General features: G+C 31.8%; 1 protein-coding gene and 3 long non-coding RNA genes across 5 annotated transcripts; 1 reads left to right on the top strand and 3 right to left on the bottom strand.

The window, feature by feature from the left end:
* Positions 1 to 278: 278 nt before the first annotated feature.
* LOC102610715 (probable CoA ligase CCL5) lies at positions 279 to 2,902 on the bottom strand. Its single transcript, XM_006485280.4, has 4 exons — positions 1,384 to 2,902; positions 1,228 to 1,295; positions 1,050 to 1,152; positions 279 to 491 (listed from the first exon to the last, which is right to left on the bottom strand). The coding sequence occupies exons 1-4, from the start codon at positions 2,785 to 2,787 to the stop codon at positions 366 to 368; spliced, it is 1,701 nt and encodes a 566-aa protein (XP_006485343.1). The 5' UTR covers positions 2,788 to 2,902; the 3' UTR covers positions 279 to 365.
* A 1,891-nt stretch (positions 2,903 to 4,793) lies between these two features.
* LOC107177863 (uncharacterized) lies at positions 4,794 to 5,304 on the top strand. Its single transcript, XR_001508789.3, has 2 exons — positions 4,794 to 5,062; positions 5,156 to 5,304. It is a non-coding gene; the product is annotated as an uncharacterized LOC107177863 (long non-coding RNA).
* Positions 5,305 to 5,416: 112 nt separating this feature from the next.
* Positions 5,417 to 8,950, bottom strand: LOC127901799 (uncharacterized). Of its 2 annotated transcripts, XR_008054128.1 has the most exons (4): positions 8,629 to 8,950; positions 8,313 to 8,480; positions 7,515 to 7,829; positions 5,417 to 5,946 (listed from the first exon to the last, which is right to left on the bottom strand). It is a non-coding gene; the product is annotated as an uncharacterized LOC127901799 (long non-coding RNA). The 2 variants fall into 2 exon arrangements; XR_008054129.1 differs by lacking the exon at positions 5,417 to 5,946 and having other exon boundaries at positions 7,208 to 7,829; positions 8,629 to 8,927.
* Positions 8,951 to 14,561: 5,611 nt separating this feature from the next.
* LOC127901945 (uncharacterized) lies at positions 14,562 to 15,057 on the bottom strand. Its single transcript, XR_008054318.1, has 2 exons — positions 14,957 to 15,057; positions 14,562 to 14,869 (listed from the first exon to the last, which is right to left on the bottom strand). It is a non-coding gene; the product is annotated as an uncharacterized LOC127901945 (long non-coding RNA).
* Between the last annotated feature and the right edge of the window lie 2,208 nt (positions 15,058 to 17,265).

Genomic DNA, 17,265 nt, shown 5'->3' with positions numbered 1-17,265 from the left:
TCCTTTATTTAAAAGATTTATTGGAATTCAGTATTAAGCTGGAATATGTACATATTGGGGCTCTACTAATTCTAAATCTTGTTATGTTCATATGTCATTGTTAAAGCATCAATAACTTTTTTTTCATTTTTAAGCTTTGATGGATTTGAAAAGGTGAACGAAGGACACATGCAGGCTCCTATATTGATGATTTCATAGTTCATTTGGTATGATCTGTCAAACTGCATTGGCAGGAATTACTGATGTCTCACTTATCTATAACTGCGAGTCTTCAGTGATGAACAGCAAGCAAATTTATTTCGTATAAGATATAGTTTTGTCCCCTAGTAGACCCCTGCTGGTTCTAACAGTTTGAAGAAAAGAAACTAGAGTTTGGAGATGACTCGATGTTGGCTTTGTGAGACCAACTCCTTCCTCAGTATTTTTCCAGCAGCTGACTTTGGGATAGCGCTGATGAAAGCCACTCTTCTTACTTTCTTGTATGGAGCCACCTGAAATTTCCAAGTGAAATTTACAGATTGAGAGCAGGCCGTCAATAAATTAAGGGATAATTTTGTCCTGCACCCAACTGTTTCAACATATTTCACCACACACCCATATGTTTCGAAAATACTCACTCCACACCCAATTCCGTTAATTTGACCGTTTATTCTAACGGTCAAAGGGCAAATTTGGAAATTCATATCCTAAATATTATTTGATGATGATAAATTAAATTTATTTGATAATTTAATTGATGAAATTATTATTAATTACCTTTAAATAAATTTTTTTAATGTAAACATTAATTATTAAATTAATATTTTATCTCATTTTATTTTTCTCTAATTCAAGATAAGGGGTATTTTGGACATTTACTTAAATTTCAAATAGCTCCGTTAAACATAACGGTCAAATTAACGGAATTGGGTGTGGAGTGAGTATTTTCGAAACATATGGGTGTGTGGCGAAAAATGTTGAAACAGTTGGGGGCAGGACAAAATTAACCCATAAATTAAACAAAAGGAGAGCAACGTGTGTGTGCGCGCGCGCGCGTGTGGAAGATCAACCTGGCTGGTCACAAATTGCATGACTTGGTCTTCCGTGAGTTGAGAACCAGCTGCTCTCACCACATAAGCCATTGGAATTTGCCCTGCTTCTTCATCTTCAAGCCTGACAAAATAATATTATCAGTGTTTTAGACACATGCAGATGATCATGGAGTGTAAGAGAGAGCAAATGACTCACGGTATGACAGCTGCATCAAGAATATTGGGATGACTCAGAAGCACTGCTTCCAGTTCCGCTGGAGCAACCTGCATTTAGATTTTGAGAATGCTTTAGTGAAAAGTGCTTGTTGTATTGGTAGAATGAATCATTTGCTAGGGAATCCATGTCAATTACCTGATACCCATTATGTTTAATAAGCTCTTTTATCCTATCAACAATGTAAAGAAACCCTTCTCCATCAAAATAACAAAGATCACCAGTCTTCAACCACCCATCTTCATCAAACGCCGCCGCAGTCGCCTCCTCGTTCCCAAAATACCCTCTCATAATCGTCGGACTCTTTAGCCACAGCTCCCCCCTTTGATACGGCGGCAATGCCAGTCGGGTCTCCGTATCCACCACCTTAGCACAGAAAGTAGGAGACAACGCCCCACAAGACCCCGATCGAGCCCTCGCCTGCTCGGGCGACACCATAAAAGTCGTTGCACCGCAGCTCTCCGTTAACCCGTACCCCTGTCGGAGCTCCACCCAAGGAAACTTCGCCCTGAACTCATCAGCCAGCTCTTTGCTCAACGGTGCAGCCCCTGAACCAACCCTTCTCAATGAAGTTAAATAACTGCTGTCCTTGCAATATTTCACCAACCCTAATATCACTGGGGGCACCAATGGGATATTATTCACCTGATAAGTCTTAATAGCCTCAATCATTGCTTGCAAATCAAATCTCTGCATCACAACAATCGTGACCCCACAACAGAACAGCCCCGTTGCAAAAAATGCAAGACCGTAAATGTGAAACATAGGTATCATGCACAAAAAGATGTCGTTTTGTGCGTGGGTTACGTCCACTGTCCACCTCAACAGCTGCATGATCGATATGAAATTTGCATGCGTTAATATCACACCTTTACTCGTCCCCGTCGTGCCTGACGAGTACAGTATCGCTGCGGTGTCGTCCTGCGTCAGCTGACAGCCCGGCAACTCATCAGCTGCGTCACAACATTCGATCAGTTCTTCTACAGAAACCGACTTGTCGTTTGATTGATCCCGAGATGTGACGATTACTGGAACCTTGACTTTTGCCAGCTTTTGTAGCTCCTCAGAGGCGGAGATAATGAGTTTGGCGCCCGAGTCACGAACCTGTTTAACGATTTCTGACTCGGTGTTTATGGGATTTGCGGGGGAAAGTATTGCTCCGAGTGAGAATATAGCCAAGCATATCGATGGATACAACAGTGAGTTTGGTGCCAGAACAAAAACGACGTCGCCTTTTCTAACGCCGAGAGCGTGGTAGAGCCCGAAAGCGAGCGAACGAATTGACCGGTGGAGTTGCGCGTATGTAACTCGCTCGCGTGTTGCCGAGTCGATTAGTGCGACTCGTGACGCAGCAAGGTCCGGATGTGGGAACCGTGACAGCACAAATGTGGCCGTGTCAAGGTCTGTCCTGGTGGGTATTCTGTAATTTTCACCGAGTTGGATGAGTGAATGGTAAATTCCGGTCTCCGAATCGAAACCGCTGTTCGGGAATTTCGGCCCGGATGACTTGCCGGTTTGTTCTTCCGATACGTCGGCCGACATTTTCAACAAATAAAAACACCCTAGAAACAGTAGATGTAGCAATAACGCTAATAAGCTATGTGAGGCGTGTAAACGTATATGTTAGCATATATATAATTACACACACATATATAATAAATAAAAATAATAATAATAGTATTTAATGTATTGAAATATGTATTTTTTTATATATTTTATTAATATTTTCATTTTAATAAAATAATAAAGTCTCACAAAATATTTAATTAATTAAATGAAAATTATGTTTGTCGTAAGACAGAGATTAACATCGGTAATTACAGAGATTAAAGATAATAATTATTTGTAAGTATATGAGTGGTAGCCGGCAGGGGCAAGGGCGGGGTGACCAAGTCATGGAATATCCGAATATAGAATAATTTTAATTAGAATCGAAGATGTAACGTCGATAATAGGACATTGGGCAATGGGCATCATTATCTCAAATATACTTTATGCGACTAGTTTTCTATTGTTTTGTAATCGATAGCTTTTTATTTATATGGAATTTTTTTTGTCGTAATAATAAGAAACTGGGGTCATTCTATAATGCCGTAACTAAATTTACGGTATTGATGTCGTAATGGACGTGGACCGTTAGATTTGAATAAAAAATCTCTACTATTAATTCTAAATAAATAGGTAACCTGTTACCTAAATAGCAGGTAATTACACTTTTTTGTTCAAGTTCCAGGTTACATTTACCAATTTTATGTGTAATTTACAAGTTTTATGACACTTTTACAAGTTAATGTTGATTTACAAGTTTTTGTTTTGTTTACAAGTTTTTGTTTTGTTTACAAGTTCTTCATACAATTTACAACTCTAACATTAATTTACCTATTTTTCCATTACTTTACTAGTTTTATGTGTGGTTTACATATTTTATGTTTTATTTCACACTTAATGTGAATTTACTAATTCTATGTCATTTTTCAAAGTTTTTGTTTTGTTTACAAGTTCTTCGTGCAAATTACAATTTCAACATTAATTTACCATTTTTTTCATTAATTTACGAGTTTTATGTGTGGTTTACATATTGTATGTTTTATTTCACACTTTATGTGAATTTACTAGTTCTATGTCATTTTTATAAGTTTTTGTTTTGTTTACAAGTTCTTCGTGCAAATTATAATTCCAACATTAATTTACCATTTTTTTCATTAATTTACGAGTTTTATGTGTGGTTTACATATTTTATGTTTTATTTCACACTTTATGTGAATTTACTAGTTCTATGTCATTTTTCTAAGTTTTTGTTTTGTTTACAAGTTTTTCGTACAAATTACAACTCCAACATTAATTTACCATTTTTTTCATTAATTTACTAGTTTTATGTGTGGTTTACATATTGTATGTTTTATTTCACACTTTATGTGAATTTACTAGTTCTATGTCATTTTTATAAGTTTTTGTTTTGTTTACAAGTTTTTCGTGCAAATTACAATTCCAACATTAATTTACCATTTTTTTCATTAATTTACGAGTTTTATGTGTGGTTTACATATTTTATGTTTTATTTCACACTTTATGTGAATTTACTAGTTCTATGTCATTTTTCTAAGTTTTTGTTTTGTTTACAAGTTCTTCGTACAAATTACAACTCCAACATTAATTTACCATTTTTTTCATTAATTTACTAGTTTTATGTGTGGTTTACATATTTTATGTTTTATTTCACACTTTATGTGAATTTACTAGTTCTATGTCATTTTTATAAGTTTTTGTTTTGTTTACAAGTTCTTCGTGCAAATTATAATTCCAACATTAATTTACCATTTTTTTCATTAATTTACGAGTTTTATGTGTGGTTTACATATTTTATGTTTTATTTCACACTTTATGTGAATTTACTAGTTCTATGTCATTTTTCTAAGTTTTTGTTTTGTTTACAAGTTTTTCGTACAAATTACAACTCCAACATTAATTTACCATTTTTTTCATTAATTTACTAGTTTTATGTGTGGTTTACATATTGTATGTTTTATTTCACACTTTATGTGAATCAAAAGAAAAAGCACCGCCCTGTCTCAAATCTCCTAAATTTTAAGCCAAGATTCACCAAATCCGAACCCGAATCCGCTGGCACGTGAACCATGAAACCGTCGATCACAATCCAAATAGTTGGGAATGCAGATTGTCGTTCAGATTCTGGTGATGGTAAGGCTATGGAAGAAACCAAGAAGAGCACCAAACTGTCTTCCAACTCCAAAACTTTGCAGATCGGTTTGGCGCGCATCGCGCGAGGTATGCAATCTGGAAAATCATTTTAGATCTGGTAAGATCTGGTCCTAATATTTGCAAGCAAGTAGCTGAGGGTTTCTGCCATTTTTTTTCTGCCCCCTTACTTTTCTCACTCTTTCGCTTCTAGTAAGGCTCGGAGATCCTGATCATGTGGCTTCTAAGCTGGATGAAAGGGGATTTTAGTGGCAAGCTTGTGATTGAGCAGAATACCTTGAGCAGAATATTTAATGTAAGAAGACTTACAAATACTCAATGAAAGGCCGATTTCTTCTTAAATTTTCATTTTCCTGGCTCACATTATCATTCTCCTTGAAATCATTCTCATTACCCTCATCTACATTTTCAGCCATTTTCGAGTTTACAAGAACCTGTACATGAAGATTTAGCACAAAAAGAAATGTCAAATATCACAAGTTTTGGATCCTGTAAAACAACAGAAACTTTAACCCAAAAGCAGTAATAAATTTATCCAGAAACAGCAAAAAATGTAACTAAAAAACAGCAGTAAATTTTACCCAAAAACAATAGAAAATTTAACCCAAATACAGCAGCAAATGAAGCCCAAAACACCAAAAAAATTTACATGTAAACAGCAAAAAATTTAGCCAAAAAACAGTCGTAAATTTATCCAAACAGCAACAAATTTACCCAGAAATAGCAAAAAATTTAACACAAAAATAACAATAAATTTATCCAGAAATAGTGAAAATTTTAACTGTAAAACAGCAGCAAATTTACCTAGAAGCAACAGAAAATTTAACCTAAAAAGAGTAGCAAATGAAGCCCAAACACCAGAAAAATTTACCTGAACACAGCAGAAAATTTAACCCAAAAACAGTAGTATATTTACACAGAAACAGCAAAATATTTAACCAAAAAACAGCAGCAAATGAAGCCCAGAACACCAAAAAAACTTACCTGGAAACAGCAAAAAATATAACGCAAAAACAGCAGTAAATTTATCCAAAAACAGCAAACAATTTAACTCAAACAAAAGCAGCCAATTTACCCAAAAACAGCAGAAAATTTAACCTAAAAACAGCTGCAAATGAAGCCCAAAATACCAGAAAAATTTAACCAAAAACGGCAGCAAATCATCCCAAATGCAGCAGAAAATTTATTCAAAAACAGCAGAAAATTTAACTGAAAAACAGCAGTTTATTTACCCAAAAACAGCAAAATATTTAACCCAAAACCAGCAGCAAATGAAGCCCAAAACACCAAAAACATTTACCTTAAAACAGCAGAAAATATAACCCAAAAACAGCAGTAAATTTATCAAAAAACAGCAAAAAAATAAACTAAAAAACAGCAGCCACCTTACCCAGAAACAGTAGAAAATTAAATCTAAAAATAGCAGCAAATGAAGCCCAAAACACCAAAAAAATTTACCTTAAAACAGCAGAAAATATAACCCAAAAACAGCAGTAAATTTATCAAAAAACAGCAAAAAAATAAACTGAAAAACAGCAGCCACCTTACCCAGAAACAGCAGAAAATTAAATCTAAAAATAGCAGCAAATGAAGCTTTATCAATAGGAAAGTTTAAAATATTTTTTTTCTGAAGCCAAAGCAAGAAATCTATAAAGTCCTTGTGATCTTCAACTTGAGAATTGTTACTCATCCTATTCTCATGTTCTTGAATGACTACCTCAAGAAAATTATCAACTCCTTGATCACTAAATTTTTCTACTCTAACATCACGAAAAGAATAATGAATCCTTTTGTTACTTAAAAGTTGTACAACAAATAAGATTTGAACTTTTCTTAAGTACTCACCATAAGGTGTCATAGAGACATCTACACAACCGTTTAAAAGTTTTACAAATGGGGTTAATTTTGGTTGATTGCAAAGATTACATTTCTAACGATCTCACAGGCAGCATCAGCAGAAGAGACAACAAGCACTGGCACTTTGCCTAAGTGAAGCAACATCAGGGGGCCATAGCATTGTGCCAAAGCACCAAGTGAGCAATGAGGGAACAAGCCAAGTTGGTGAAGGTTTCCAATGATTGGGAGGGTTGGGGGAGAAGGTGGTAGTGATTTTTTGGTGCTAAGTGGTTGGATAAGAAACCATTTGAAAAGGACAAATACGGCAAAGATGCAGGCTGCAATTGTGATAAAGGATTGGAAGTTTAACAATTGCTGGAAAACAGACATCTTATTACAAATTATCATAAGCGTGAACTTGTACTAAATTATGATCTATTAGTAGCAGTGAATTATTACAAATTTCTTCCCCAAAATTGAGATATATATACACTAGAAAATGGAGAGTATGAAGTTACAATTCACTCAAAGACTTTGAGAAAGATGTCTATATGGTCCAGCCGACATAGTGACAGATTGCCAAGCAAACAGCAGAAAATATAGCCCAAAAACAGCAGTGAATTTATCCAAAAACAGCAGTATATTTACCCAAAAACAACAAAATATTTAACCAAAAAACAGCAGCAAATGAAGCCCAGAACACCCAAAAAAGTTACCTGGAAACAGCAGAAAATATAACCCAAAAACAGCAGTAAATTTATCCAAAAACAGCCAACAATTTAACTGAAAAACAGCAGCCAATTTACCCAGAAACAGCAGAAAATTTAACCTAAAAACAGCAGCAAATGAAGCCCAAAACACCAGAAAATTTTAACCACAAACAGCAGCAAATCATCCCAAATACAGCAGAAAATTTATCCAAAAACAGCAGAAAATTTAACTAAAAAATAGCAGTATATTTACCCAGAAACAGCAAAATATTTAACCTAGAACCAGCAGCAAATGAAGCCCAAAACACCAGAACATTTTACCTGGAAACAGCAGAAAATATAACCCAAAAACAGCAAAAAAATAACTGAAAAACAGCAGCCAATTTACCCAGAAACAACAGAAAATTTAACCTAAAAACAGAAGCTAATTAATTTCTTTCTCAAGCCAAAACAAGATATCTATAAAGTCCTTACGATCTTCAACTTGAGAATTGTCACTCATCCTATTCTCATGTTCTTGAATGACTACCTCAAGAAAAACATGAACCTAATTTGAAGTTTTTTTGGTGCTAAGTGGTTGGATAAGAAACCATTTGAAAAGGACAAATACGGCAAAGATGCAGGCTGAAATTGTGAACAATGATTGCAAGTTTAACAATTGCTGGAAAACAGACATCTTATTACAAATTATCATGAGCGTGAACTTGTACTAAATTATGATATGTTAGTGGCAGTGAATTATTACAGATTTCTTTCCCACAATTGAGATATATATACACTAGAAAATGGAGAGTATGAACTTACTATTCACTCAAAGACTTGTCTATGTGGTCCAGCTGGTATAGTGACGGAATGCCAGGCAAGTGGGCAATGTCTATGTGTTCCAGCAAACCCAAACACTTTGCACAGACCTTCTTAATTCCGTGAACAAATCCGGCGTGCAGAGACTTGTTAATTCCAGCGGAATTGAATCTAAGAATTCCGTGAACAAATTATGACGATGATACTATGTCAGTTAATATAAAATTGAATGAGAAATCTGGAATTAAATTACTTAGCAAATTCAGCAAAGAAAACGAAATTGCTTAGCAATTCGAACGAGAAAGAGGATTAAACTTACCTTGCACAGGTGACGACTGACAAAACCAAGACAGAGGCAGCGACGGCAGAGACTAAACAATTCGAACAAGACAAAATCAACTCAAAGAATGATTGCAATCTGCAGACGGATCGCCGGTGCACCGGAACAGAAGTTAACGCAGCAGTGGGTGTGACTATATCTTTTGCAATTCGTTAATTAGGGATCAAGTTTTCCCTTTGTATTTTTTTATTCTTTTAAAAAGTAAATCCTTTTTTCCTTTAAATTTATATCGGTGGAATTTTTTTAAAAAAGTACTTAACCGGTTATAAACCGGTTATATATAATTTAATTAAATTTTTTTATTATTTTATTATTATTGTGAATCGTTGATTTAATCTAACGGTTCATGTCCATTACGGCATCAATGTCGTAAATTTAATTACGGCATTATAGAATTTTCCTAAGAAACTGACAAGAACTTTGTACAAGAATTTAATATAAAATCAAAATTGTTGCTTCGGTTTGAATAAGGGAGAAAAAAATAAAACTAATGATAAAAAAGGATAAAAACTCATTTAGTTCATTTATTTTAAAATTAATATCTATTAAATCCTTATATTTTTAAAAATACATAGAAACATTCATATCATTAAAGTATTGATATCCCTACTATTACTTTTTATTTATTTTGTCTTACTTTTACAATATTACCCTTTTATAAAAAAAAAATTGTTTGGACATTTATAAAAAGAAAATAATTAAATTACCAATTTAACCCTAAAAATAAAAAATTATATTGATTTTAAATTTTCAAAAATTGTATGCAAACTACCAAGTGTGAAAATGGTGCTTGCAAAAAAATTGATATAATTTTTTTAATTTTTTAGGGTTAAATTGATAATTTAATTATTTTCTTTTTATTAATGTCTAAACAAAAAAAATTATTATAAAAGAGTAATATTGTAAAAGTAAGTCAAAAGAAATAAAAAGTAACGGTAGGGGTATTAATATTTTAACGGCAGGAATGTTTCAAGACATTTTTAAAAATATAGAGACTAAATAGACACTAATCTTAAAATACAAAGACTAAATGAGCTTTTACCCAATAAAAAATTAAATGTAATCAACAAAACTAATGTGGTTTCTAAGATGGTTTTGTACACATTTAAATTGGTTTACACATTTAGTTCAAATACTAATGCAAGTGCAACAATGGATATTGGAGCTCGGGCAAGGGCAGATCTTAATGGAAACTAGAGTGGATTATGGCCCCTATAAAAATTTTAATTTTTTTTAAATATACATGATATCTCCTAAATTATAATAGAAATAAAAAAATATCTCTAAACAATATATACATTATTCACTCCGGCCCCGTAATCAAAGTTTTCAACTTTTACCCTTGAACTCAGGGATCAGCGGGATCTTGATGTTGTTCGCTTTTTATTTTGAATGGAAGGATGTGTTTAGTGGTCCTGAGGACGTTGATTATGATGAGGCAGTCGTGTAGAAGTTTGGTTTAGAAGTTGTGATTGTGGTGAAATTCTAAAATATATTAGAGGTATCATATTGGTTATAAGAAAATGATGCTATGACATGCAGTGGTAATGCTAATATTAGAGTTCAACCCCTACTTGATTTTTCAAAAGTTACTCCCAAAGAAATATTATTATTTTAAAATCTATAAGACCCTAGCTCTCCTCGCACAAAAAAATAGAAACTACTCATCCTATTGAGTTTCATCGAATTGATTTTTTTTCAATGGATATTATGGCACTTAAAATTTAAATTGATGTTTACATTATAGATGTGGGTTTTGATAACAAATATTTAGGATAGAAAGGGATTGGTAAATTAGTAAGAAAAATAATTGTTAACAAGAATGATAAATTGTATTCATTAATTTATATATTGGTGATATTAATATTGATTTACTAGTTGCCACAACTACAGTAGAAAAGGTAATTTCAGCCATGGATTTTTTTTGAAAAATCGTCAGTAAAATTGAATAGGAGGAACTAACTATATACATAGAAAAAGATATATTTTATAGCTTGATAACAAATTTATTCTTTAATATTTTAAACATATGAAAACACATCTAAGACAAATATAAATGTATTAAATTGAATATATTAATGAACTTTTATTTTATTTGTTGACCATTTTTAATTTATATATTATTTTTGAACTTAGCAACTACTAGATTGAATTCCCGACATGGCCACTGATGACATGTGTGTATTTATTTTGAAAAACCACCGTGCAAATAGTTGGTACATTAAATTTAATTATACATATCATATATACATTGGTTGATTGTATTACATAGGTGATACTCGGTTGGAAAGAGAGGAAGCGGGAAAAGAAAGTGATTTTAGTTCCTTTCTTATTTCCAGTATTTGGTGGACTATAATTTATAAGAATTTAATTTTCATTAGAATCTAATATACATCATAATGTGGAATTTAGATTCCACTCGAAAGAGTGATAAATTTAAATTTCTCTTCTATTGGAAGTTAAAACATTCAAAATTACCCCTTCAATCTCTTATTGGTTTGTTTAATGTCATCAAATAATTAATATTTTCAATTTTATTTTATCAATTTAATATTGTAGATAATTAATTTTATATTAATAAAAGTTAAAGTAATGATTTAAACAATTTAATAAAATCACTTTATTTTTTAATTAATTTACAAAAATAGAAATATAAATTTGACAATCGCTTCCGTCGCTACTACCGCGTGGGATGTCACTGTCAGTACTGTTGGACTCGCCAGCCAACGAGCAACGTCATTATATTGTCATAGAGGTGAAAAAAATGAATTTATTTTCTTCAAATCTGATTAAAAAACTTTGAAAGCTTTCTAACTTTTCCAAATCCGAACAAACATAAAGTATTTCAGTCTAATAAGTTGCTTCAATCCATAGATCGTCAATTTCTAATAATTTTCATATAATTCTCTAGTTGAAATGACATGGTATAGTGATGACCAGTGGTGATATGCGACGGCTCCAATGGCGGCGGTGAAAACTCTACTTTTCTTTTTTGTGGGGCTTTCAAATAAAATTTTAATATTTTAATTAAGAAATTATTTGTATCATATCATAATTTATTTCGAAACAAATAATGTCGAGTTTTTATAACTCGAGTGAATTCATCTTGTTTTCTAACAAAAGCTAAGAAAAGTTAAAAACACTATTTTCCGTTTTTTAACCAGTAAATGTATTGTATCTTAATTGACCCAACAACATTATTATTATTATTATTATTTGTTTAAACTAACCCAACGGAGATAAATCTTGTGGCTCTGCAGATAATTAAAATTGGCAATTGGATTATCAAAACGACAGCTATTAGCCCTAAAAACGACAGTGCCTATTCCACATTTGGCTTGATACATTTGTTGCTATGCAAATAATCCAAAGGCTCAAATTCCCACAGAAAATCTAGCAGCTTTTTTCACCCATTCAATTCTTATCTTATTTATTCTCCATGTAATAGAATCAATCAATTTATATATGATATGTGTAATTAAATTTAATATAACTATTACTTGTATGGTGCTTTTTCAAAATAAATATAAACATGTCATAAGTGGTGATGCCAGGAATTCAATCCAGCAGCGGCTAAATTCAAACAATAATATAATTTTAAAATGTCAACAAATAGAATACAAATTTATTAATATATTCAATTTAACGCATTTATAACGGTTGTGATGTGTTTTCATATGTTTAAAATAGAGTAATTTATACCCTACCCCCGAATGAATTGACATTTTGCACCGCGCCCCCAAAAGATTTGACTCGTTGCACCGCGCCCCCAATTTCGTTATTTTCTCAGTTAAGTTTAACGGTGAATGGATAAAATTAGAAGTTCATTCCTTAAATTAATTTTAATAGAAATTCTCTATATTGCATTGAAATTAAAATCTTTAAAAAATTAAAGGAAAAATAATAGTGGTGACAATGTATATGTAACAAGAATTTTTTTTATTGCAATTGAAATAAAAACCTTTAAAAAATTAATTGAGCTTAAAATTTTATTTTTTTTAAAAGGGGCATGTGCTCTATAATGAACCTTTTATTGGAGGGTATTAACGTAAATATAAAACGTTGGACTAGGTTTTGTGTAATTAAACTTATTTGAATTCATATAGAGAGGTATTTTTTTCATTCAATCAAAAGTCAGATGGAGCCGTTAGAAATAAGTGAAAAATTAACGGAATTGGGGGTTCAGTGCAACGAGTAAAATCTTTTGGGGGTGCGGTGCAAAATGTCAATTCATTTGGGGGTAGGGTATAAATTACTCTTTAAACTATTAAAGAATAAATTTATCATCAAGCTACAAAATATATATTTTTAATGTATGTAATTAATTTCTCCTATTCGATTTCAATGAAGATTTTTCACAAAATCCATAGCTGAAATTGCTCTTTCTACTATAGTTGTGGCCAACTAGTAAATCTATATTAATAACACCAATAAATAAATTAATTAATTCAATTTATCATTCTTAGCATCGATTATTTTTCTTACTAGTTTACCAACCCCTTTCAATCCTAAATATTTGTTGCCAAAACCCACATATATAATGTAAACATTAATTTGAATTTCAAGTGCCACAAAATCCATTGACGAAAAATCAATTAGATAAAACTCAGTAGGATAAGTAGTTTTTGTTTTTTTGTAAAGGAGAGTTAAAGCCCTATGGATTTCAAAATAATAATATCTTTTTTGGAGTAACTTTTGAAAAATCAAGAAAGGTTTGAACTCGAATGTGGCATCGCCGCTACATGTCACAACATCATTTACTTATTATATAACAAACATGATACATGTTATGTTTATTAGAATTCCGCCTCAATCGTAACTTCTAAACCAAACTTATACATGAATGTCTCATCATAGTCAACGTCCAGATCATTAAACACATCACCTACTACCAACATATCACTTCCCCTCAGAATCACAGACAACCAGCACCAAAATCCCGCCAATCCCCCAGCTCCGATATCCATTGTTGTAGTTGCCTTAGTATTTGAACTAAATGTGCAAACCAATTTAAATATTGTTTTTCACAAAAAGAATATTAATTCTGTTGATCACATTTAATTTCTTATCATTAGTTTTTTTTCCTCCCCCATTCAAACCATTATTAAAGAAATGAATATCTCAATGGACCTAGAACCATTTGAAAATTACATATGGAATCTCAGTTTTCAGGAGAGTTTGCTTTGAGCTATGTAATTATGGTGTATATAATGTGGAATCCTAATTTCCCCTATTTTTAATTTTTATTATATGTTAGCGAATATATTTACATTGCATAGTATAGAGTCAATGACCCAAAAAAATAATAACAATATCGATAGAAAGTAATATAAATAAGGGATAATATAAATCTTGAATTGTGATAATATAAAATTTTGAATTGTGATTGCCTCATTTATTGGACAAATAGCACCTTTATTTTATGAATAAACCACAAATGGAAGTGCCTTGATTATAATGCATTTATTTCATTATTTATATAAAACAACTTGCTTTTTCTTTTGTCAAACGATTTCGAAGACTAATAAATATGATTTTGTTGATGATTTATAAAGTATGACTTTTAGATACTTTCATAGATTATGCTCTAATGTAATTAACACTAACCTTTTTTTTATAAACTTTTGTGCCAATAATGTGATTTTATATTTTTATTGTGATATGATTATAACAAATTTAAAAAATAAAATTATCAATTAATCAAATCAGATATTTCTTTTTATTATTTTACAATCCTCACATTCTTTTCTCAAGTAATTATGACAATGATGGTTATAAATGGATATCGGGATATTGATCCCCTACCCTTCCCTTCCCTCGCCTTTGCCATTTGGGAAACAAAAGCATCATTAATTAGTTATAAATTGACATAACGATTTAATGTCTATTGGCAATCTAAATTAATCAACATATGAGCAAAGAACAATTTTATTTATTAATAAAGATCAAGTATACATAGACGTAAATAAGAAAATCTCTTGTATATTTCAAGAGATTTTGGTAGCTGAATTCAAACAAACTGATTAACACAAGTACTAAAAATATATGTCCTTTATTTTATTTATTAAACAGAATATAAAAGAGTAACATTACACTTAACCACTGTAGTCAAGATTTCTCCCGTATTGAGGAACAACGAGAAGATCAAGATTGTCACATATGGTTTCATCATCAAAAATAGCAAAGTGAGTGAAGAAACCCTCCGACCATATATTCCCACCTGAAAATTTTATATCAAAAAATATTTGTAAATGCAAACATTAAAATAATAATCATAAATGGTATTCAACTGAAATTAGCCTAAAACCTGCGAAAGATGTTTCCATATTCTTCAAATCAGAAAAGATATCTGCATGTGGCGATTCGTAATCAAAACTTCAAAAGCAAGTGAGTTGCTCTTGCGAGTTCTTGTTTCTAGTTTTGATATAGCATACATGTATAGGGTATATATAGAATGAAGTAGCCGATGGATTGGTGGGTGTGATTGGGCATTGTCAAGGCTTGCAATTAATTAATCGCACACAATTAGCATGGGCCCCACGGCTCACTCATTAACTAATAATAATTGTTATATACGAATTGAACATAGTTTTCTAACATAGTTTTCGACTGCATGTGCATGTATAGTTTGCCCGCAGTCGTTTATATATTGAATATAGTTTTGACACCTTATTATATGTATAGTTTGTCCGCAGTCATTTATACATATATATTGAACATACTTTTGACATTTTATACTAATTGAACATAGTTTTTGAACATACTTTTACTTTTGTAAAAAGATCAATTATCTAAAATACTCATTATTTATTTTACATTCTTATTTTTTTATAGCATAATTTTAAAATTTTATTTATCAAAATAAATTTATAATTTGTAATAATAACTATACTTATAACTTTTTTTTTAAAGTAAAACCTCTACTTATAGAAACTCTTCTTTAATTAGCTCTATTTAAAAAATTATACTAAGCAAGACCTAAGTACTAAGTTATTGGTTTTAATTTTTTTTTTTTAAATATGAAAACTAATACTTTTACAATGGCAACATTCGTAGAATTACACATATTTTTGTGTGAATCCTCAAATAACTTCGCAAGTGATGTGTCATATTGATTTTCAGGAAGAAAGAAAGCAAAGGCTAGTGTTTTCTTCCCAACTATGTGTATCCTCATATTCATTTTGGATAGAATAAACAAATTAATTTATTTTGATGTCTTAATTTTTATTTTTATTTATATGAAAACATTCTTAATTAGAAAGACCTTGGTCCTCTACAATTTGCAAAAATTAACTAACTAATATCCAAGAAGTGCAAGAAAATGATCACACCGAAATAACCTAATCAGCAGATTTACAAAGAAAAGTTTAATTTATTAATTTCAATTTCTGTGCAAGATGTTGGGATTTATAAATCAATTTCACCACGTCACGAAAAGATTTTACTCGAGTGAACAAAAAATGTTAGCAGTCAATTTATATTATCATTTCTCTTTGTTCATACCACATATTAATCATATGAATTACAATATTATGTTTAAAAAAATTATCTTTTTTTAATCATTTGTGTATTACCCAAATTTTTTGTTTATAATGGTTGTGATGATGTAGGATTTTTATAAAAACGTTTTCTACATCCATTTTTATTTCTCTCTGTCACACAATTCGTAAATTTAGTCAACAGAAAATGTTTAGTTTCAAGAATATTAGGCCATGTTTGGTTGTAAGAAAATATTCAAGAAGAGAGGAAGGGAAAAGAGAAGAGGAGAAAGGAAAGGAGAAGAAAATGATGGGGAATCCATTTTCCCCTGTTCGGTTGGACACAAGATTAATAGATGACAGGAGTTACATTTTTTTTTTTAATCTTCCAAATTTATCCTTTGCAGCCACCATGTTAATATTTCATTCTCAATTGATTTATATATTTTTAATATCAAAAGTGCTTAAACAGAAAACTAATTGTTTATAAACTCAAATGCATAACCCAATGAAATCCGTAAATCAATAAAAAGGTAATCTTGAAAACTCGGCCGAGTCAACTCAGGGAATCTCATGCAGCGTTTCTTAGTTGGAGGTGGAGTTATTGGCGGCAGCGGGTGAGCAGAGTTGAGCTTGGCCTTGTTGCAGTGGATACGCTCGGCGACTTCAGCATAAGCTCCTGCGGCATCTTCGACTATGTTGAAAGTGCCGAGACAAATGCGAACGCTCTTGTAAGGATCTCCAATTTCAGCTACCCATTTTCCCATGGTCTTTGCGTTATTCCTCAATACACGTTCTAGCGAACTCAATAAGTCTTCTTCTCCTCCCCTCATCATGAGCAGCTCTATCGCTACCCCTCATCATGAGCAGCTCTATCGCTAGAATGTCCAGCCATCGCCGGTGAAAGTTGCCGGAAGTTCAGAATGGATCAATAACAATTTTAAGAGATTAAGTCATAAAATCGAGGGAAATTAACAGCCATATAATCTTAAATGATACCCGTATCAAATATATGTGAACTCTTTTCAAGTGTATCACTCGTATACCTTAAGTTGACAAAACATTTATGTTGTCCACCATTCTACTAACTTCCGTTTGCAAGCACTGACATCATAATTGTTATATACGAATTGAACAT

This window comes from Citrus sinensis, chromosome 4 (genome assembly GCF_022201045.2).
Source record: "Citrus sinensis cultivar Valencia sweet orange chromosome 4, DVS_A1.0, whole genome shotgun sequence".
NCBI lineage: Eukaryota > Viridiplantae > Streptophyta > Magnoliopsida > Sapindales > Rutaceae > Citrus > Citrus sinensis.
The sequence above is the reverse complement of the archived record's forward strand: the minus strand, read 5'-3'. Positions and strand labels throughout refer to the sequence as shown.

What these genes read in the sequence shown, in the direction of transcription:
- LOC102610715 (XM_006485280.4), bottom strand. Translation starts at nt 2,787, where the DNA reads ATGTCGGCCGACGTATCGGAAGAACAAACCGGCAAGTCATCCGGGCCG. An exon ending in CTTGATGCAGCTGTCATACC is followed by an intron (nt 1,153 to 1,227) that starts GTGAGTCATTTG and finishes TTATTTTGTCAG; the next exon opens with GCTTGAAGATGAAGAAGCAG. An exon ending in TGCAATTTGTGACCAGCCAG is followed by an intron (nt 492 to 1,049) that starts GTTGATCTTCCA and finishes TGGAAATTTCAG; the next exon opens with GTGGCTCCATACAAGAAAGT.